Raw genomic sequence first — 22,346 nt, forward strand, 5'->3', positions numbered from 1 at the left:
GGGACCATTTGCTTGCGACAGAAATGCTCACAGCTTCTGAAGCCGACAAGGAGTTTGATTTATTGTTGACGCAAGATAAAATTAGAGACCATAATAACCTCCTGTTGTGGTGAGCTATAAATTTAAGCCTTTGATCTTAAGGTTGTAAGTTTAATGTTTTAAAGCCACTGTTTCATAAGCCTGTCCATCCCTTGTCCAAGTGGAAATAAGAGGCTTAGAGCTCATCCACTTTCTCTCCAGCCCTGCCTCTCCCACACACACACACACACACACACACACACACACACACACACACACACACACACACACACACACACACACACACACACACACACACACACACACACACAGTCATGTAGCAGTGAGGTAATGGGTCCACACGTCTCGGTTTTATTTCTATAATTACAAACTTTAAAACATAGTTGTTAATTAGATGTTACTTTCATTTGACTCAACAGACTACGGGCTGTCATTGTGGGTTTTGTCCAACCCACCTTATTGTTATGATGAAGATCATGGACTTGAATCTGCATGAAGTCAAATCTTTCACCATCCACATAATAAAGTCAGTGTCCTTGAATATAGTTTTATATCAGTCATATTTGGTTTCATGAATAGGATGTGTGTATAAAAACTTGTTTCTTTTAATTGTATTTAAAATGATAAATATTCCTTGAGGTGTCAACTTTCTTACGAAAAAACACTGCCACACAGGTAAGTTAGAGGTCATTTATTGTTCTCTCTGGACTTTCCAGAACAAGGCGAATGATATGCAGTAAAAAAGGCATTTGTCAGCCCAACAGTCATAGTGAAGCATCAATCCACAGGCACTGGGCATAGAGCATGAGTGTAACTGTTTGTTAAAATACAAGACCATGTACACTCGCCAGCCACATTATTAGGTACACTGTGCTAGTACCGGTAAGGACCCCCCCTTTATCTTCAGAACTGCCTTAATCCCTCATGGTGCAAATTCAACATAATACTGGAAATCAGAGAATTTGCACCATGCTGACATGTTAGCATCACACAGATGCTGCAGCTGATCATTCATGATGCAAATCTTTTGTTCTACCACATCCAAAAGGTTCTGCATTGGGTAGTTTCTCTTTCTCAGACCATTCTTTACCTTACAGAAAGTTGTGCACGAACATCCTTGAAATACAACAGGTTCTGAAATACTCACCAGCCTGACACCAACAACCATGCCGTGTTCAAAGTCACTCAAATCGCCTTTCTACTCTATTCTAAGGCTCTGTTTGAACTCCAGCAGGCTGTCTTCACCATGTCTACATGCCTATACGTATTGAATTTCTTCCATGTGATTGGCTGATTAGATATTTGTGTTAACATGCACTTGAACAGGTGTACCTAATAAAGTGGCCGGTGAGTGCTGTAGCCTCGCAGGTGAAACCAGCTTCTGTGTGGAGTGTGGAAACATCTGCATGAGTCTATGTGAGCTGATGTATAGGGGACAGTCACTGTAGTTCTGAAATCGCTCCACATAGCTGCTCCTCTGATGCAGAGGGCTCAGTAATTTCTGTAGCTGTGTTGTCTTTGTTTAAGGTGACCAGAGAGACTTCTTCAGAAGCTGGGACCGGTGCAGGATCACTGTCGTTAGCTGCTCCAACAGCTGTCGGGGAGTCGTCGTGGTTGGAAGAAGCGTCTGCTGACACAGCTGCAGGGTGGGTTCCTCTCTCAACAGTCATGTCCCAGTCCTGGTCTGAAGGCTGAGGTAGACTTGCTATGAGTTCCTGAACAAATACACAACAGCAGACAATGAGGTTTGAAATGGCCAGGATGTTTCAGTGGAAGCTGATTTTCTGATGAATACTGCCATACCTTCTGTCTCTCCAGGTCATTGGTCCTCACAGCACTGAGCAGACTCCTTGTGAAGTTGGCAAGCTCCTGGTATCTTTGTTTTTGGTTCTCTAGCTCATCCTCTAAGAAATGCACTTCTTCTTGCTGACACAGAGGGATTCAAAAAGGCAAAAGTTAATTAAAGTCACAGTGCTTTAATAGCGCTGCAGCTTGGTCAGTCAGATGTGGCCTTCTGTCTGTTCTCACCTTAAATTCCAGCAGGCTCTGCATTTGCTCCAAGTCTGAAGCCACCAAGTCACCATCGTAATCTTCGTCTTCTTCCTCTTCATCAATTACTTCAACCTTCTGTTAAAAAAAAAGTTTATGTATCACCTTAAAAGTTCATTAGAACAAAAAAGGAATAAGTACAAAGATGATTTTTGGCTGTTTTCTCAGAGATGATACTGGTAGATTAAAACTGCAGTGTCAGCTGTGTTTACTCTGAACGATGTAGGACGAGATGAAAACTATCATTATGATAAATAATTCCACAGAGAAAATAAAACATAATGATATCAAACTAACACAGAATCTAAAAGAAAACACCTGAAGTTATAGTGAATGTAAAACCAACATAAAGTCAGTTTTGGACACTTATGCTGGATTCAATCCTTATAGTTTTTATGTCTATCAACTGAAAATTGTGCATGTGCTGAATTGTTCTATTAATGAAGTCTACTTTATTTGAGCCCTAGAATAATTAGTAACATTTAATGTATGAAGCACACAAAAAATGAGTGTACTTTTGTCATGAAGGTGAATACACGACACCGTTATAGAGAGCCTGGGATGTAAAAGTCTGATAGATTGGCTCAGTTCACTGCACTGTGCTGAGAACTAATGCCACTGAACTGTCAAAAAGTTAATTTTTAAAAAGGTTTCTCCAATCCAGCATATTTTTTAACCCTGATATGAAAAATCGTAACACAAACTAGAAATCAAAAGTAGTGGATAAACTAAATCAGCTAAACGGATCTTAGGTGTAATTAAATGGTTATTAAACAAGACTTCACCATGAAGCTCTGGTGTAAAACCCTCAAAAAATCTGAGAAAAAAATATGCTGCGTTGATAAGGGATTAATGAAATACATGATGTGCAGTTCCCTTTCAACACAGTAGTAAGAGCTATTATGCTTAACTAAAATGTCTGAGCTGCCATCAAGTTTACAACTGAGAATGCATGTTTTTTCTTCCAGCAGCCTGTTACTGTGGCTACATTTGATGTGACAGAAAGAATGAATTACCACGCTGCTGATGAGAGGAGCAGCAGCGGACAAGTCTGCTCCATCCTCTCCATCTTGATGTTGTGAGTCAATGGTGCCATCTAGGAGCCAGAACATGGTATTAATGTTAGGGCACACACATTTACACATGGCTAACTGATGTTCTGTATATTAATTTGAAATGGTACCTTCAGACAAACAGATTGAGCCCCCATCATTCAAATCATCCCCAAGTTCTGGCGTTTTAAGTCGCTCCTCGTCAGGGCTGAGGGCAACTGGAGATTCATTTCCTGGGGATGAGGTGAACACAGCGGGCCCACCTTTGGGTGGCGGGATTTCAATACCCATCAGACGATACTTCCTCCGTCTGTTACTGATCCATGTCTGTCAATTATAAAATGTAAAAGACAACAGGGTGTGTGTCAAACTGGGAAATACAGAGGATGATGTGAAGTTTGAATTTGTTTCATAAATTAAAAGTTGATTGAGATGAATCTGAGGGTTATGTTCAAACATGTTGAATTATGGCAAACATTCAGTCCCTGTCCCCTCAATATTCTGCAAGGACACAGGCCAATGACACAAACTTGTACTTCTTAATAATCAAAGAGCCTGTGACTTGTGACGATGCATGCATCGAATCAGGCCAAGTTGAATTAGTTGTAAGAAGTTTTATGTTGAAGTGTTTTGAGGGTTATCCTGAAAGTAGATGGTGCCTCGCTCTGTAAGAGATAAATTGCTTCTATGAAATAAATATCCTAGTGGGAGATATGGCAGTGGGTCATGTGTGTGTCAGGCCCAAGAGGCTATATTTAGTCTGTCAGCATTCCTACTGCTGCCCTGATATATAACTGCACGACTTTTACACAACTTTGAGAAAATAAGTTTGAAACCTCTGCGACCTAGAAAAGTTACCCTCTCCTGTTTTTTTTCACTGACTTAAGTTCAAACAAGTCAAATGGTCTTGTTTCCTCGAAATGTCAAAGACAAAAAGGCCAGGTGCTGTGAACAAGGTTGAAACTTGCAGACTACAGAGCACCTCTCTATGTTTAATAAAACCTTAGCAGCTGAGTGTTAAGAGGAGCTCGTTCTTTTTTGAGGTTTCTCAGTGTTGATCTCTAAAAACTTACTAATCATGCAAGTCTTTAAAAGCTGTTGTACATGGTTACCTTGACTATTTCAGTGTCTACATTGAGTTGGTTGGCTGCAGCAGCAATCTTTTCCCTGCACACTGAGCCCAGGCTGGTCATGCCTCTGTCCCAGTAGCGCTTCAGTTGGACGAGGTCCCCATCACTGAACTGGGTCCGATCCTGCAGCTGAAACCATAAACCTCTGTTTTTATAAACAAAGCCACTAAGCCAGTCTTAGGGGTCTGTATCTGTTAAATATTTCATTTGCACATCGTGTCAATCAGTGTGAATGTTAATGTGGTAATTATTCAGAACGTTGTACTTAAAGAGAAAAAAGTACTGACTGTTCTCTTTCTGGAGTTGCTGATAACCCAGGGGGCAGCAGACACACCGACTGAAGTCTTCCACAAAGATACGCACAGTTAGGTAAACTTTTATTTTCACTTTGGAGGAGAGTAGCTACAGCACTAACACCGCTCTTACCTGTGAGCTGGATTCCCCTGGAAGTGAGGTCTGTGCTGTGAGGGAGTAGCTGCCCTGAAGAGTTGTGTTGCTGTGAAGCAGTGTAGGTCTGGAGCTGGTCACTGGGGGTGTGTGTCCTCCTTTAACCACAGATACCTCCACCCTCGCTGGACTGGCCGATGTCTGGTCCTTGTGAATGTGTGTCTGTGCCGCCATATTTGCTAACTCCTCTTCTCTCAGCCACTCATCTTCTTCATCCCCAGTTTCCATGGCAATGGAGAAGTTGTGACTGCTGTCCCGAGGAAGTGGCGACGGCCTGTGACGCTCCTGGCCTTTCTGGGTAGACGCCTGACTTTGTTTGTGTCTGTGTCCCTCCCCACTTTCTGACAGGGTGAAAACCTGCTGAATACGAGGTGAAGATTCAGAGGCAGGTACAGAGTTCTGTAGTGTGGGGGAGACACGAGGCTTCTGGGGGGCAGGTGACTGAGGGTTGGAGTGGGGTCTGGGCTGAGTCTGAGTCTGGGAGTTTGTGGAAGAGGGCCAAGGGCGAGTTTGCGCTGTACCATACTGCCTAGTCCAGCTTTGAGGTACTGCCCCTGCTCCTGCACTAATGCCTGCCTCCCCAAGGGGTAAAATCCCCTTCTTAACTGCAGTGTAGACTACAGGTCCTGAGGCAGATGCGAGAGACTGGAGGTTCTGTGACAGTGAGACCAACTTGGAGTGAAGGGGAGTGGAAGTGGAGGTGCTCCTGCTCTGCAGGGCTTGGCTGATCAGAGATGAGGAGTGTGCAGAAAGCTCAGAGTCAGAATGCAATGGAGGTCTCAGTCTAGAGCGAGGGACGGGGTTTAGCGAGTAAATCCCCGTCAAAATGACGTCATTGTTATTGTTGTTGTTGCTTCCACTGCTGAGAGGAGAGGAAGAGGAAGGCGAGGAAGATGCTGAGGAGAAAGAGGGGAAAGACGAGGATGGAGGGAGAAGGTGCACACGATTCTGGATGGTGCTGCGTGCAGCAGCCATTTCAGATGGAAGCAGTGCCCCTGCAGCCAGGCTATGATTGGACAGAGTCCCACCAGCTAATGAATGATTGGAGAGCAGACCTCCAGCGAGTCCATGACTGGATAAGGAATGAGACATGCCTCCATTCTGTTCTACCCTGGAGGCGAGCTTTCGTCTTTTGTTGCCAACCCAAGTCTGTGGAAAAAAGGAAAATCAGATCAGTGACATCTCTTACAAACAAGCTGCAAGACACAGACGGGGACTTGAAGAACATAGAGGAAAACAGTTTGTGACTTCGACTGGTTTTATGGGAATTTCCTATAAATCTCTCACCCGGACCACACTGAAGTCCAGTTTGGCCTCCTGAGCACATTGCAGTATTAGCTGGAAGCAAGCTTTGCTCTGATTGGTCATCCCATTCTCATAGTAACGTTCCAGGATCCTCTGCTGGTCAGCCGTAAACACTGATCGCAGGTTCATCTGAGGGAGTACATAAAAACATTTATGATATCTGTGTGACTTGGTGCTTTTTGCTTGTGCCCTACGACAAAACTATTAACCAGCAGTGTTAAAAGCACATTTCAATCACCAATGTATGAGGTACTTCACAATTTAAATCAAGCACCAAAACCACAGAAGCTATAGCACACAAGGAGAAAGTATTTCATAAGCTTACAGTCTGCAGGCCCCGTCTTTGTGGCCATGCGTCCATTCTGCTACTAGAGGGGGAGGGGGCTGCCATGCAGATCACAGCAATACCTCCATGTTTCTAGATAAGTACAATTTTAATTGTACTCATCCTATCCTGTTGTGCCTGACACACTGCCGGGTAAAGTGGCTAAGGAGAAAACAAAGCACAAAACACAAATCAGTGTTTTATCCAAACAGAGTTTGACAAAACTTTAATCACCATCCTTAGCTGAACACTTATGTATCAGAAATAAGTCAATTCAGCATTAAATTGTAATCATATCGTAAAAGAAAACTAGTTAGCACTTTATGAAGTATCACAATTCAAACTTTTTAATAAATTACATCAAGCTAGGTCTAACTTTCAAGTTTACACTAGGCTGTCGGTCAAAACATTATCATCCATGACAGTCCACTGAGGAGCTTTAATAACACTACCAACCATGTTAATAAGTTGTCCCTATAGAGACTGTTACTAGTCAGACTGTTCATCTCCTCAAAATATCAGAATTCAAACCCTTGACCCAGATTTTACAATAAAACATCTAATCTTCCTTTACAGTGGTGGTAAAATTATTAGAAAACTAAGCATATTTAAGATGTTTCAATTGTTTTTGTTAAATTTGTCTGTGACATAACAAAATGACTAAAGTCTATCTACAAATCTATAAAGTCACCATTATGCTCTATATATTATAGAATAGGGCCATCATACGGAGATATAGGTCATTTTCCTCATAAAAGGCTCTTTGCAAAGGGGGGACTAGCCCCTACAAGTCCAGATCTCGACCCCATCTAGAAAATTTGCGGGCAAGTTGGAAAAATAAACAGGACAGATCTGTTAAAACATTCAAAGGAAACCCATGGCTTGAGTGGCAGAAAGTATAGAAAAACCTTAGTGTTGAAGTTTTCTGGAAATGTATTGACACTAGGCAAGAGATATGTGCTGCTGTAACTGCTGCAAGTTGATAAACCAAATATTAAAGTTAAAAGTGGATTAAAAACTATAGGACTTGTTTCATCTGACATTTGTTGAGTTCAGATCAACCATCTGCATGTTTTATGATCTTGCATTGGGGGCAAAAATGAGTAAATATTTTCAGATCTGTCAGGTGGTATAATAATTTTGGCCACCACTGTAAATCATCTGACTTTGTGACAAAACGAACTGTAACAGCGTTCAATAAGCACAGTTATACCGAATCTTTAAATTTTTTATGGTAACCTGTTTTAACTGGCCATTGGCTTTATGTATCAAGTAGCACAACAAGCTCAAACACTGAGTACATGTCTGTTTTTAGTTCGGTAAGTAACTGATTAAGTGTATCAAAGCTTCCAGCCAAAATGGCATTGTGTTTGTAGTCTGGTAGGGGGAGAGGAAGAAAGGGTAGTACAGGATTCAGCCCAGAGAAAGTAGAAAATGCTGGACCCGCACGGAGCTGAGAATCTCCGGAAAGCAAGTTTGATGTGTTACTGAAAGAGGTTTGGCAAACACAGATATAGTCACATACGGGAATGTTGTGCGACCAATAAGCACCCGGCAGGTTTATTTTGGAAGGCTGACTCAGGCAGACTGCGCATGGCTACAGCCAATATGGAAACATTACGGAGAGAATTAACGAACAAATTGTTGGCACGTTGGGTTTAGCACGCCACCAAGGCAGCAGCCTGGAGATTTAGAAACACAATTCTCACACAGGAAGCACATGCCACAATTTAACGACAGCGAGCCAGACAGTAAACAAACCGGGTAAGCATCGCATCAGTACAGTGGCCATGCACAGTGCTCTGGCTAGCTTACAGGCCCGAGCGGCCATAACACAGCCAGGCTGTTAGCTAGCGTTAGCATAGCTTCCCAATGGATAGCTGAGGCTAAACTTTTCCTTCAAATCTGTGATTTCCCGACCCTGGCACGGCTCCTCTCGCTGACCCTGCCTTCCAGCGGATATGAACGACAGCGGTAAGGGATACCATGAAGCGAAAAGTGAAATCACTTTCCTACTCACCATTTTTGATATCAAAATCAGGCGAACGTTCAAATTCAGTAGATTTCTTCACGCGTCCCCTTTGCTAGACAATGAAATCAGAACGTCCGATCATCAATTCTAATCATGATTGTGACGTGTTTGCAGACAGGAGCCAATGAGAGGCTGAGATCATCGCTGTGACATGCTGAACGGGCTGTAAACTGAGCACCATGGTCCCGCCCACCATTGACTTTGTTCTGTGGCTTGCTGGAGGAGGAGGTCACAGACATGGAAGCAGAGAAACTTTAGATGAGAAAAGGTTAGATTCTTTACCATTTGAAAACGTAAAAGTTATATTTGAAGAAAACATAGTTTGATTGGGTTTGCACAACTAATCTAAATACTATTCCTCCACCTCCTTCCTTAATACTAATGTTTACATATAGTGGAAGCAAAACTAAAGAGGTTTGACTCAGATAACATTCAGATAAACTTAAATAAGACTATGAATATGTTACATATCGTTTTTGGAATATTGCAGTGAACTATAACCTTCCCTGCAATATCAAATTGTTTATCAAAAAAAGGATCACACACTGCTTATCACAAAATAATCCTTAAATTAACATTCTGCCATTACTAATTAGAAAGAGGCTTTAAATACAGTCTAACATTTTGCTGCTGATTGACAGATTGAAAAATGTCTTTTATCTTATCGGGCTCTGTTTCTTTGCATTTATACAGTTATACACAAAATAATTTCATATTTTGAAATTCAACACTGAATCCATTCCTCTTTAATAAAAAAAATATTTTGGAGCTAACTTGCACTAGAAGTTCCTATGTGGTTAGTGATAATTTAAGAGAAGTAGGGACACTGTGTAAAAACAATGCATGATAGTTTCCAGATGATGTAGATCATTTAATTAAAAATAGATCATTTCAAATACTGAAACTGAAAAAATTAATGATTTACCAAATGTATTCTCATTTTAAATTTGATACTGACAACATACTTGAAGAATGGTTGTACAAGTTTGTGTTTATTGTTGTTTTGCATCACCTTTTCTTCTAACAAAACTCCATGAATGTTTGAAACTCAAGGGACCAGATACTAAAGTCTTAAAAATGAAATATTTTCCCATTCACGCCTGATTTAGGATTGAGGCTGCTTAATAGGAGAAGTCTCATTATTTATTTGTTTGTTTATTTATTTATTTATTTATTTATTTGTTTGTTTGTTTCATGATGTGCCAATTATTTTCAATTAGTGACAAGTCAGGGTCAGAGGCAGTTCAGTTTAGCACCTGGATTCTTCTACTAAGGAGCGATGCTGTAGTAATACATGCAAAATATGCTTTGTATTGTCTTAATGGGACATGTAGGATGATCCCTGAAAAATGCATTGTCTGGAAAGCAACACATCTTGCTCCAAAGCCTGTATCGATGTTAAGCATTAATGCCATGGGCACCTATGCTTCCCCACACAATCATATATACTAGCTTTTTAAATGTGGTAATGGGAATAAAAAGCAAGCCCCCCCCCCCCCCCCCCCCCCCCCCCCCCTTCTTTAAGAGCAGAGGTCCCTGTGTCCATGATATCAAAAAAAAATGTTAAATTTTGATTCTTTAGACATCAGGACAGTTTTCCATGCTGCCTCAGTCAGTCCGAAATGAAATTGGGGAGGTACAGGTTCAACCTCCATTTGTGGATGCAGCAAAGTGAAGTCTTTGTGAAAAGAATAATATTTATTGAATCTTATCCCAGGCAGAGGTTTCAGCTCCATAATCATCTGTTTTATTAAGCAGTGCTGTCTGGAGACCAAAGACCACAGATGTCTGGTCCTGGTTTTGGACCTTGTCCCTTTTGTACAGGGACTTCTCTGTTCTCTGAATCTTTCGATGGGGACGTTAATATGAAGATGTGTTCCTCATACAGCTTTCCTATCTTTACTTTTGACAGACACAGCCTCCCTGAATATACTCTTTGCACCCAGTCATGTTACTTCCCTGTTTCAAATGAACCCACTTAGTTTGAAGATGGTAAATTAGTTTTGACTTCTTTTTCTTAACATTACTCAGCTATTTGTGTTGCTGGTATCATGTTTAAAATAAGCATGTATTTTCCTTGTAAAAATCAAAATGTTTTGTCTTGTCTTTTGATATGATGCAGTTGCACTAGTTTTGATCAAATATAAGATTTAGATTAGTTGCAAACCATCAATCATACATTTTTACATCTGAGTTTCACAAGCATAAAAACGACCTGTTCTAAATAAAAGAACAATCACTGACATGTAAAGGTTATATTTTGTGTTTACAGCAGGTTTACAGCAAGGGGTCTGCGGCCCCTAGGGGGTTTGTGGTAATACTGCAGAGGGTCTGGGATATTTTTGGTTGACTATGCATTTTTTTGTATTTTGAAATAATTGTTCCTAAATGTTTCAGTTTTAACATTTTATGTTATGTCTTTGAACACAAATCAATGGATACACAGACCCCAAAGATATTATCTTAGAGTCAGAAATGAACACATTCAGCAACACAGTTGCTCTCTCAAACTGTGGACAGGTTCACTTAGCATTTACTTGTAGGTCCTCAGGACAGAGGAAGACCCACCTCTATCGCTGCTCTGCCAATATATATATATATATATATATATATATATATATATATATATATATATATATATATATATATATATATATATATATATATATATATATATATATATATATATATATATATATATGTGTGTGTGTGTATATATATATATATATATATATGGCCCATGCTCTTTCTCTCCATGAGTTAGGAGGTCTCAAAAACTAAAAAAACGACCCCTGATTTTAAGAGCTTCCCAAATCATTATTCTTACTCCGTATGGTAGCTTTATCTGTAGAAAGGGTCACATTGGACATTGGAGCTTTTTGGCTCTCAGCTTTTTTAATCATACTTGCTGTGGTGGTTCTGTGTTTAAGAAATAAAGTCAGTTCAACTCTAAACACTGTATTTTGTGTTCTGTTCTTCCTGTGTGTGTGTGTGTGTGTGTGTTTGTGTGTGTGTGTGTGTGTGTGTGTGTGTGTGTGTGTGTGTGTGTGTGTGTGTGTGTGTGTGTGTGTGTAAGCTCATATTCACTTTCCTATGCATTATTGTCCCTTTTTTGGCAGCTTGGGTAATTTAGATTGCTCTTATTGTAAACATCTTAAGAGATAAACACATGCTCAGTAACTGTGCATCGGTGAAGAAGGATGTTGAAGCTGTACAGCTGGTGTCTTCATTTCAAAAATGTGCTCTCCTGTTGGAGGTTGTCTGTTAGTGTCCCTATCTGTGTCGTCATCTAGCATTGTATAAAGCATGAAGTAAGCCTTATTTGTGTAGTAGAGGAGCTGCTGTAATCCATGACGTCACCTGTGTCCCAGGTGCGCGGCAGGGGGCGCTGTTCCTCACAGCTGAGCTCATGCACCGAGCAGCAGCATCCTGACAACTGATGCTGATTCCCTCATCCATGGATTGTGAACTTTAAAAAAAAAAAAAAAAAAAAAAACAGCTGACAACCGCACACGCTGCCAGCGGGGACAGACAACTCACAGTGACCAACACTCCGCCCATGGGAACATACAGAAAATAAAGGTGTAAAGGTGTACATGTACTGTCAATGTATGCAGTCAATGTAAGGATTTTTAGTTATCTTTGCATGAAGTCTCCCTGACTCTATATGCTTATATACGTGTGTGAGGTGGTGGCGGTGGAGGGTGGTGGGGGGAGATCCTCCCTACATGGTTTGCGTTGCACCATTCCCTGGTCTGTATTGTGAGTGGTGGCCCTTGTGATGCTGCAGCGAGGCGGGCGGGAGGAGAAGAGGAGAGGGGAGGGGTCGCTCCATCCCCTCGCTCTCACCGAATCCACTTCTCACAGCGCGCGGGCTGCTGGCGGGAAGGCACGAGGAGAGAGAGAGAGTGAGAGGAGGGAGGGAGGGAGGGAAAGGAGAGAGCGTGTGTGTGCGTGTCTCTGTGTGCGCGTGGATTGCACCACCGCATCCCGTTCACCGTTTCTGCAGGCGGCCATGCTCTGATGGAGAGACTAAAACTGACAAGAATTCATTTTCCCTCAGATCTAAACACCGCCGTGTCATTCCAGATGTGACTGACAAGTCGTTTTATGTCGCCCGCATTGAGTGCTGTGCTGTTCACCTCGGAGAGACTGTGACACCATGGCTTTGGTTATGGAACCTATAAGTAAATGGACACCAAAGCAAGTGCTGGACTGGATGAAAGGTAAATTTGGATTCTTTCGTTGCATCAGGCTGGTGTTGCTCGTGAGTGGGGATGATGGGGATGGTGATGATGCTGATGAGGATGATGATGGTGAGCAGCGGAGGGCCACACTGTGTGCATGTGTGTTCTCCGTATCCTAACCTGCAGGCTGACGTGTGAATAAGCCGCTGTACCTGACCAGTGTGGGGCTAATTAAAGTCATTGAAGTAGTGTGAATAGGCTGCAGCAGGTGCAGTGAATGGATGTCCCCAAGAAGCAGGGAGTGGAGGCTCAGCATTCTGACATCTCTCTTGCTTTAGAGCCAAGCCTATAGGCTGCTGCTGCTGCTGCTGCTGCCCCTGCTCCAGCAGCAGCAGCAGAGCTCTCATCAATGAATGTGAAAGATATGTCATCTGCTTTTCCACTCACTGGCACATGCTCTTAACCCATTTCACCACTTACTGTTTGTGTGTGCGCGTGTCCACGTGCATGTGCGCGTGTCTACATGATTAATGTAGTTAGCTGCATGCACCCATATCCCCCTCCACCCCCCTTCCCCAATGCCAGGCGTACAGTCAGTTTCAGCACCCTGGACAGCGCAATGCCGCCTGCCTTATAAGGCAAACGCACCGATCACGCTCGTTTTTTCTGTCTTTTTTTGTATTGCACGCTTTGCTGGCACGAGGTACGTCCCTTCCTACAGTATGAATGAGTAATCACCAATCATGCGTGTACCAGTGTGTGTGCCTGTGTGTAAGTGGTAGGAGCTGTTCTCACACACTCTGGTCAGCTACAGAGCTGTGAGACAAACTGTGGTAGGCCGATTGACAGACAATGAAAATGGGGAGGGAGGGTGCCCGCAATCCCTTACTTAGGAGAATGACTTAATCACCACTGTGTGATGACTCAAACCCACAATGCAATGCTGCTACAGCCTATGGACACTTGTGGTTGAGTCTGCGTTAGTCACACAGAAAAAGAGCAATCCTATGGATTTCCTGAAAGTCTACCTTCCTTTATGTGTGCATCAAAGCCAGCAGGGTTCCCTTCACAAGGGAAGCTCTTATGTCTGCAATTAGAAGTCAAGGTGGATGATAGACCCTCAGGGGACATGCTGAGGAAGTATTTTGGATGCTTTACTTGAGTGATTACAATGATGTTCCTGGTTTATAATTGCACTCTTCAGCTACAGTAAGCAGCCAAAGTAGTCACGGCTTCACCCTCTGATTCGTGAAGTGTTCCCTTAGAAAGCTTTGCTCCTGCACAGTTCATAAAGACAGCAGGGTACAAATGTGATTGAGGATTAGATTGGCAAAACTACACGTCTTGCTTTTGTGTATGATGCAAATACAACTGACCTGTGGTGACTCATTTTATGGCTAATATCTCTAAAGTATTTTGTGAGGTAAAAATGATCTCAGCTTTTAGGAAGAGCAATATCCTTCTTGTTTAAATCCATGACACATATTTTTTTGCCAGTTGTGGAATTAACTACAGATTGTCCTTGTCTGCTTCTAGTTTAATTTTCACGGGTCAATGTTTAAGCTGCCGATCCCTCAGAAAGACATTTGCTTAATTTCAATCCTGTGTGATATAGCCTGGCACATTTCACCAGAGGTAAGCCAGGGGTTTCAGGTTGTTTGATACAATGATTCAACCTTGTATTTTTATCATCCATAAAGACAAAGAGAGGTGTACAGATTGCACCAACCCTATTAGAGATATTTGTTTCATCGTGTTTCAGCGCCACACTTGGCCTCCTCACGTGTTCTTTGTAAAACAGCCTCCTGGCCCCTTCCACATGAAAAGCTCCATGACTCATTTTCATAGACGTTAACCAACATCCCAGTGTTCTCCGGTTTCTGTGAAGCCCCATCCTTCTTCCTTTGGGGCTTCAAACATAGACCCTCAGCGGCAGGCTTAAGCTCAGATCTTATATTCTTATGAATAAAGTGAAAGGCAAAAGGCTAGAATTAATCTCTTCGCTTACAGGGGGTTCACTTTGGCCTATTTTCTGGTAGCTCTTCATCTCTCTCATGCTGATCTGAGTTTTGTGCTATTGTAGGGAGCAGTGACATTGAGACCTCTCTAAGAAGTGCAGTAATGATTTCTCTTCCTTGCCATGGGAGTAGAAGTACTTTGAATGTACACAGATATGAGACAAAAAGGTGCTGAGAGCTTACCATTTAACTAGATCTCTTTAATATATTACTTCTTAACAGAGCCTCAGAAATTAGCCAGTAGTTGTCATTCCCCATTCAGTTCATATCTTGAACATTTATTGTCTTTATAATACAGCACTAGAAGGGAGATGACAGGAAACAGCGGAGAAAGAGATGCAACCCAGGTCCTTCGCCCCAGGATACTGTCAGCAGTCTCCAGATCTCCTAACCCTAAAGCCATTAGAGCACTCTGGAAATGTACTGTAAAGTGTACTACACTCAAATTTCTTAAAGAAATTAAACTGTTATCACATTTTTACTCACTTTAATAGAGGGGAAATATTTGTTTCCAGTGAAATTTATTTGGTGGATGTTGCTAAATATTACAGTTTTTTACGCACTTTGCTTTTAAATCAGTGTCAATGGGGTATCAATAAGCCCACTTGTGTAAATAAGAGTTATACCATTCTTTTTAAATGGCACTAAAATCGAGAGGAACGTCTCTTTGTTATACTTTGTTTTGATAGTCATTTTAATACAGGTAAGTGTTTTCCATGTGTTGAATTCAGAGATGATAGTATTAGAAAACTCTCATGGTGACTGTAAGCTGTTTAAAACTATCTGTTCTCGCTTGAATATACCAGTGAAGGAAAAAGTATGTAAAAATGGTTACAAATTAAGATAAGCACAAGTTTCTTTTAATTTAAGCTTATATTTAATGTACTTGACTACTTTGATCATCGGTTAGGCCAATCATTTTACTGTCAAATAGATACTTCCACCTTGAAATAGCTTTATCTGCATGCTAGCTGAACTCAGAAGACAGTTTCAGGAAGGGATGCACAATATTTTTGAATTATACAGTTTTGTATATAAAAAGGCAGACTAATCAAAGATGCTTTTATTTATTTCTTAACAAGTCACACATTCACAGTAGGTGCACAGTAGGTTTGCCCTTACAAACATATATTTAATACGCATAGATAGCATGCATAAAGGAAAACATGTGCTCCAAGTAGAGATGAAGAATAGTTTTAATGCAACAAATCTTTAAGTCATCTTTAAAGCCATCACTGCAACAAGGATGGGTCCAAGAAATTTTAATTTAGCAGCAGGCTCAGCTAGCTTTAGCACCAAAAAACAACAAAAAAAAAAGAACAAAAGAAAAAAAAACAGTGGGTCCTGTTGCTGATTTGAGAATTACAAAGGGTTAACCATCAAAAATCCAAAGGGAAAGCAATCAGTGGCAGAATAACAGAATTTAAGGACTCGAAGCCAACTTTTTCTCAGATGGTAGACCAGAGGCTGTAACAGCTAACAGCATATTGTCTTCACACGATATATACAGTCTGATCCACAACACAAGGGGCACATGTTTTGCTATTGTTCTTGTTACATGGACTTCTAACGCAGTGACTGTGCTTGAAAAAGTAAAGAAAAAACAGTTTGAGCTGTTCTACATGTTTTGCTCACGCACAATCATGATTTCAGGTGGAACTGCTAAGGATACGTCTTTGCTAAGATCATGCTTGGCCTTTCTTACCCTCAGGGGCAGGCTGACAGTTTAAAGGTTACCAGCATTGGCTTAAAAAGAGCATATGGTGCATTCCAGGACCTGAAGATCTCAGGTTTTGTGTCAGTCATTCATAGGACAAATTTAGGCCTTCACCTTCCTGCAATCTATCCCTCCTCAGCAAAGCCCTTCTCCTCGCTGTTCCACCTGTCATATAAAACAATATAGGACAGAGTGATGGAATACTCTGCAAGCCTATCAGGGAAACCTGACACAGCTAGCCACGAGGCCGGGCACTCTGTACTGTAGCTGCAGAAGAACTGCTCCAGCAGCAGAGCACTGGTGAGGCTCACAGAAAGATGACTCATCAGCATTTGTTGTGATTCAAACCCCCACACTGGAGGAGTTTCCTCTATGTGCGTGTAAGGGTATGGAGATGCAGCTGATGTGTAAAATATGACGTGGACAGATCAGCGCTTGAACATGTTAGGCAGAAGAGAATAAAATCGACTGCTCTCGGTGCTGTGCGTACTTCATAAGATCACTCTGTGCTTTCAGGCGTACAGCATCGGCAGCCTGCTGATGCATACAGTGACAGGGAAATGAATAAGGCTCCTCACTTTTCCTGCAGTAATCTCCTCTTTCCTTTTGGTGTGGTGATGTATTGGAACAAAAAATCTAAAAATAAAAGTCAATGAGATATTTCAGTCAGTGCAGGGCGGCTGTGAATGACTGAGGTTATGACATCTCCAATTTTAGATGAAAATTCATCTTATGTGTGGAAATTTCTCACAGTCAGCTTGAGCAAAGAGACCAAAATCAACAGAGAAAAGTATTTCCTTACTGTTTGTAAGATTCCCCCAGATGTTATTTTGTTGATTGAGTGTCCTCTGTTGTTGTGAACCATGTTAACTACCATTTCATACTGTGTTCCCTGACTTAGCCTCCTGCTGACATGGTGAGGAAGTCAGTGCAAGAAAACACGCTTCCCCTGGCTCTGACTGTGTGTGCTTGTTGTAGTTTCAGCTGCATTAAAGATTAAAGAGCATGCCTTATTGTGAGGAAACACACTCACACACACTCACATTCACACACACAGGCTGAGAAAACTCTTACAGTCCTACATTTTTGTACACAAAAGAAACACTAACTGTGTTAATGCACACGAGTACATGCAGTGTAATGAATGCACATGTTTACTTAATGTATGGTTTGTATGTATGTATGCATGCTGACACACATGCATAAACACACAAACTCTGGAGCAGCAGCTTTAAGTGGGGCATTGGTAGTCATGGTTACCAGATCTGATCGTGTTGGAGTCACAGCACATGTCATAAGATGGGAAACATCAACACACAGAGATGCCTATTCTGCATCCTCTATATGGCACGCTTAGACATATAATGAGGTGCATGCATATACAATGCTCGCACACGCACACACATACACATATACGCTCCCCTTCCTGTTTTATAGCCCTCAGCTGAGAGAGCAGGATTCGAGAATGGGGAGGCGAGGAACAAAATGAAAGAAAGGCTGAGGAGGCTAAGATGGGGGAGGAAATGAGTGAGGGCATGATGGAGAAAGAAGGGGAGAGCACAGAGTGGTGTGGAGAATAGGGGATGCAGTGGGCATCATATCAAAGCACCCGCTCTATCCGGGCACTTGGACAGAGGGGCCTGTGTGCATGTGTGTCCGTGTGTGTGTGTGTTTTGATTTTGCACCTGTTGTTCCAGGAACTGCAGTTTTACAGCCTCGTAAATCACCTTCAAGTAAAGTTTCTCCGCCCAGGGGTCAGCGGCCTTCAGAAAATTACACCAGGCACAGACACAGTCACTTGGGATTTCTGGATAAAGCAACGAAAAAAAGTGCAATGGACACGACAATTTCATTTTGAGGTTTACGAGCCAACAAATGTCAAACCACTCTTACTTAAAAGATTACACTAGATTACACAGACCAAGAACTAAAGCTTTTATCCTGTTTGCATAACCAGAATGAGTGTCTGGAGTTATCAACTTCATTTGGCTGAGCTTTCAGTGCTTTATTACATCAAAGCTTGTTTGTCTGTTTGAGCTTTGAACAACTGTGTTAGCCAGTAGCATACTTAGCCTGGTAGGATGACATTAGCATTTGATTTTCAGCTTTTTGTTTAAGTCAGACTCAACAGAACGAAGGTCAGGGTCTTTCTTTTTTTTTGCTCTAATGTCCTAAACACCATCTTCTAAGGAATTTATTTAAGACACGACTTGTGTTTAGCATATAAAGGCTACAAAATGTATGCTAGCAAGTTGCTGACTGTGGGAACTGAGTTGATGCTCTACACACAGGGATATTATCTGAAATGGTCTAAGTAAAAAGCTGAGATATAATGAAGTTCCTCTGAAGAGAGATTTATCAGCTACCCTGAAACCTAATGTTAGCATGCTAGCATTTAATGATTTTTCTAGCAAATGACATTTTTCTAGTTAAGGATTATTTAAAAAAGATGAAACATGATTAAAAAATGAAGCAGCATTTTTTTTTCCATCGTTCTTCTTTGACCCAAATCCCAACTCCAAATAAATGAATGAGATAGGCCAGGGCTTCCGAGCAAAAGACAAAGTTCCTGTTAACATATTACTTTACTTGTGCAGTCGTGTTGTTGCTCATGATTCTATCTCAGGTCAGTTAAATCCTCAGAGTCGAGCTCTGTCACCGAACTCTTTGCGTCTTCCTCGTTGACCCTGTTTTCCATCCCCCCTGTTCCTCTGGATTGCCTCTTGACACCCTCCTGCTTGCTGGATTTCAGAGAGCAGGCTGTGGTGCTCTTGAAAGCTCACATACTGGGGAGCTAAAATGCCACAGTCTTTAGAATATTCTGTCATGATGTGATGAATATTTCACAGTAAGAATATTTTTAGTGAGTGTTGTGTCTTTTCTTCGCACTCACTGAAGCACTTACTCCAACTGGAAGCTCACAGATGGGGGGCAAGGTGACGGGGCGGGAGTCTGTGCTGCCCACCGCTGCTCTTAGCCCTTCTCCAGTCTGACCCAAACATGGTCTCAATGGGGAACACATGAAAAGCCTGATTTAGGTTGATGTTAATGGCCACGCAGCAAAGTCGAGATGAGCTATATTCAGCTGTACAGGCGGCCGTTTTATCGTGGCCTTCAACAAGCTTTCAGTCAGGATGTGGAGTGCGTATGTGGGCTACAGTGTGTGTGTGTGTGTGTGTGTGTGTGTGTGTGTGTGTGTGTGTGTGTGTGTAACATTTATATGTATGTGTGCTCCTTAGCCTAGCATCAGTGCAGGGTCCTGAGGGGCAGCAACTGCTGATCCCTCACTTTTGCTCCGAGGCGCCCCTCCATCCTCATCTCTCTCTTGCATGCTCTGTCTCTCCCTGGTTGCCTGGCAACCCCCCATGTTTCAGAAGAGAAAGGGTTTGTTTTGCTCAGGAAAGAGATGAAGATTTGAAGGAACTGCACAAAATGCAAATAAATCTGTAAACATAAGACGTTTTTTGTTCAGGCCTCAGCAAATGAGCATTCAGTTATCAGGGGAACTTCCAGATTTTTTTTTCAGACCTTTTTAAGTTTTGCCAACTGAGATATTTAATCTCAGTTTATTTCTAAATAGAGATAAACACTGAAAACACATGTCCTAAGCATTTATAGGATTGTAATGTAGCTAGAGATGAATATATTCATAACTCTAACAAAATGACTACTTCTTTTTTAAGCCATTAAGTAATTTTTGGTTTTAAAGATTAAAAAAATCTGACAGTGTGTTCAGAAAAACATACTTGTTTAATTTCTTGTGTTACGACAGTTTTAAGACGTTTGATGAGAAATATCTCTGATCCCTTTGAGAAACAACTGTGGTGTCATTTTTGTTTTCAGTATCTTAAAATGACAGCCATTTGCTTGGTTTGAAGTTTGTGCAATGTGGTGAGTTTTCATCAAATTGAAATAAAGATATAAACCTTAAATAATTAAACTGTCACTCATGAAGCTGAATAATGCCCTGCCATGCAGAGATACGTTACACATTTCCTACTGATCTACATGACTAAATGATTTTTTTTTTTAAGTTTTGCTTTAAATTAATTCAAAAGAGATAGAATAGATTAAAATAATTTCTAAATTGTTGGAGCCAAAATCCCCCAGATACTTCATTTAAATACAAAGTCCTTCTTTAACTTATGAAATATTCATGGCTGTACAAACAACTAAGTTTGAGTTCAGAGAATACAGTCTGTGTTATCTACTTAAAGTTAAAAAAGAAATTAAATTAAAAACAAATCAGTGAATTCTCCTCAGACCAAACTGTGAAAGTGTAACTTGATGAGATCTGATAAATAATTTCACTTTAACTCCAGTGCTTCTGGTGTGTTGGTAGCTGGAAGTTGTTGGAAGTTTCATCATACTGCGACAAACTGCTTGTAATCCGACAGTTCACAAGTTACAAAAGCCTAACTAAGGATGTTTTTGGTGCTTTATAATTTCCAGTCTTGATTTTCATTTTGCTTCCAGCAGTTTTCCTGGTTTATCCCAAATCACAAAGATAGTCTTTTGCATAAAAACTGTTTCAGACTGAGGAGAAAAATAAAACAGTGGACTGTTAACAGCTGAGGTTATTTCAAGTAAAAGAACCTGGGAGATAAGAAGAAGATGCCCTGGCTCAGCAAATACCGTTGGATATTAAGCCTCTGAAACACTGGCAGAAAACAATATTTACACAGAACCTTTCATGTTGGTTGCACCGCTCTCTGTAGTGACTCCACACACAGTGGAAGCTGGTGGAAACGTGGTAAAATATATTTTCCCTGAGTCTGTCTGGTCCAGTGTCCCAGGGGAAACTGGAATAAGCTTCTGACTTGATTACACAGAGACACTTGTGACATTACTCATGCAAAATTACTTTTTGTTTATTTCAGTTGCACGCAGGCAAGGATTTGTTTGCCTCCTATTACACTGCATGGCCTACTTAAGCGGGAGGTCAGTTTTATATTTCCTGCAGTAAGCACAGCGCACCGGCTGATATAAGGGTGGACAGCATAAGGCAGCAAAAAGAAAGTATTTGTGACCGCAGTTATGACTAATAATTTCAGCATTAATTGAATAACTGTCTGGCGAGGTGTAGTGCTGACAAACCTGACCCATATGTTTCAGCTAATTTGTGTATGCATGTGTGCACAAAGCACCATGTGCTATTTTCAGCTGGCATTTGAACTCAGGAGATGAACCCGGATCAGCTGTTTGTCCTGCGGGAGAAGCTTTCTGATTCATCTATTGGCTTGCAGCTGTGTGTCACAATGTGTATGTTCATGAGTGAGTGTATGCCCCTTTGCCTCCAACTGCACCACTATGCATGTGATGGCGCAAGTACGTGAGTAATAAATGCATATTGGAAAACAACAAATCCTGTCCCCTCCTGACTTACAGAGATGGGTGCTTCATCTGTGTGTCAGAGAACAAACATAGTATGTTTTTGAGAGGAAAGCAGCTGCTTTCAATGTGAGCATCATCAATCTCTGTTAATCTCTTGTTTATAAAATGTTTACATTGCAAGGACAGAAAGAGGAATGAAAGAGGGGATGAGAGGTGCAACTGTTAATGATCAGACATCAAGGAAAAGACAATCATAGATGTGCAAAGTGTTAAATACTAATACTGTTTGTATTTGGTATTTATGTTTTAGTTTAATATCTAAATCAGGACAAAACAAGACACGGTTTGCCACTCTTTAACCCTCTGTTGGAGAGGGGATATGTAGGAGGACAAATGTTGGAGTGCAGCAGTGACAGAGGCATCTGAAGAAAGTGTTGGTATGGATATAAAGACTTCCATTTTGAGAAGAAGCCTGCTCTTTTTTATATATCCTCTCTCATATCTCTGTTCTAGTGAGGGTTTGGATTCTCATATTCAGAAATCCTCCTTATCAGCTGCAGGGCTTTCTCTGCTCTGCCTCTGTGATCTCTGCATGGCCGTCTCCGCTCCCATCGCTGCTGGCCAGCCAAAGAAATCTGCACGTCCAGACTAGTTGTGCATGTCTCTGCCAACACTGGTGATGATTTATAGACTACACTACACTACTTTTCA

At 41.4% G+C, this 22,346-nt stretch overlaps 2 protein-coding genes across 3 annotated transcripts in view; one reads left to right on the forward strand and one right to left on the reverse strand.

Moving 5' to 3' along the window:
- Positions 1 to 713: 713 nt before the first annotated feature.
- On the reverse strand, positions 714 to 8,516 carry hdx (highly divergent homeobox). The gene is made up of 11 exons (XM_074673562.1): positions 8,368 to 8,516; positions 6,348 to 6,509; positions 6,005 to 6,151; positions 4,697 to 5,866; positions 4,558 to 4,614; positions 4,253 to 4,399; positions 3,272 to 3,467; positions 3,105 to 3,184; positions 2,068 to 2,166; positions 1,843 to 1,965; positions 714 to 1,754 (listed from the first exon to the last, which is right to left on the reverse strand). The coding sequence occupies exons 2-11, from the start codon at positions 6,411 to 6,413 to the stop codon at positions 1,479 to 1,481; spliced, it is 2,361 nt and encodes a 786-aa protein (XP_074529663.1). The 5' UTR covers positions 6,414 to 6,509; positions 8,368 to 8,516; the 3' UTR covers positions 714 to 1,478.
- Positions 8,517 to 12,317: 3,801 nt separating this feature from the next.
- LOC141793351 (connector enhancer of kinase suppressor of ras 2) overlaps positions 12,318 to 22,346 on the forward strand; it is a 71,055-nt gene continuing 61,026 nt past the window's right edge. For both annotated transcript variants that reach the window (XM_074673976.1, XM_074673977.1), the window contains exon 1: positions 12,318 to 12,605. In XM_074673976.1, the coding sequence (XP_074530077.1) occupies positions 12,542 to 12,605 (64 nt within the window). In that variant the 5' untranslated portion in view covers positions 12,318 to 12,541. The remainder of the gene's footprint in view (positions 12,606 to 22,346) is intronic.

Source organism: Halichoeres trimaculatus, unplaced genomic scaffold (assembly GCF_033239565.1).
Source record: "Halichoeres trimaculatus isolate MK-OKI-2021-1 unplaced genomic scaffold, fHalTri1.1 fHalTri1_scaffold_7, whole genome shotgun sequence".
Lineage (NCBI taxonomy): Eukaryota > Metazoa > Chordata > Actinopteri > Labriformes > Labridae > Halichoeres > Halichoeres trimaculatus.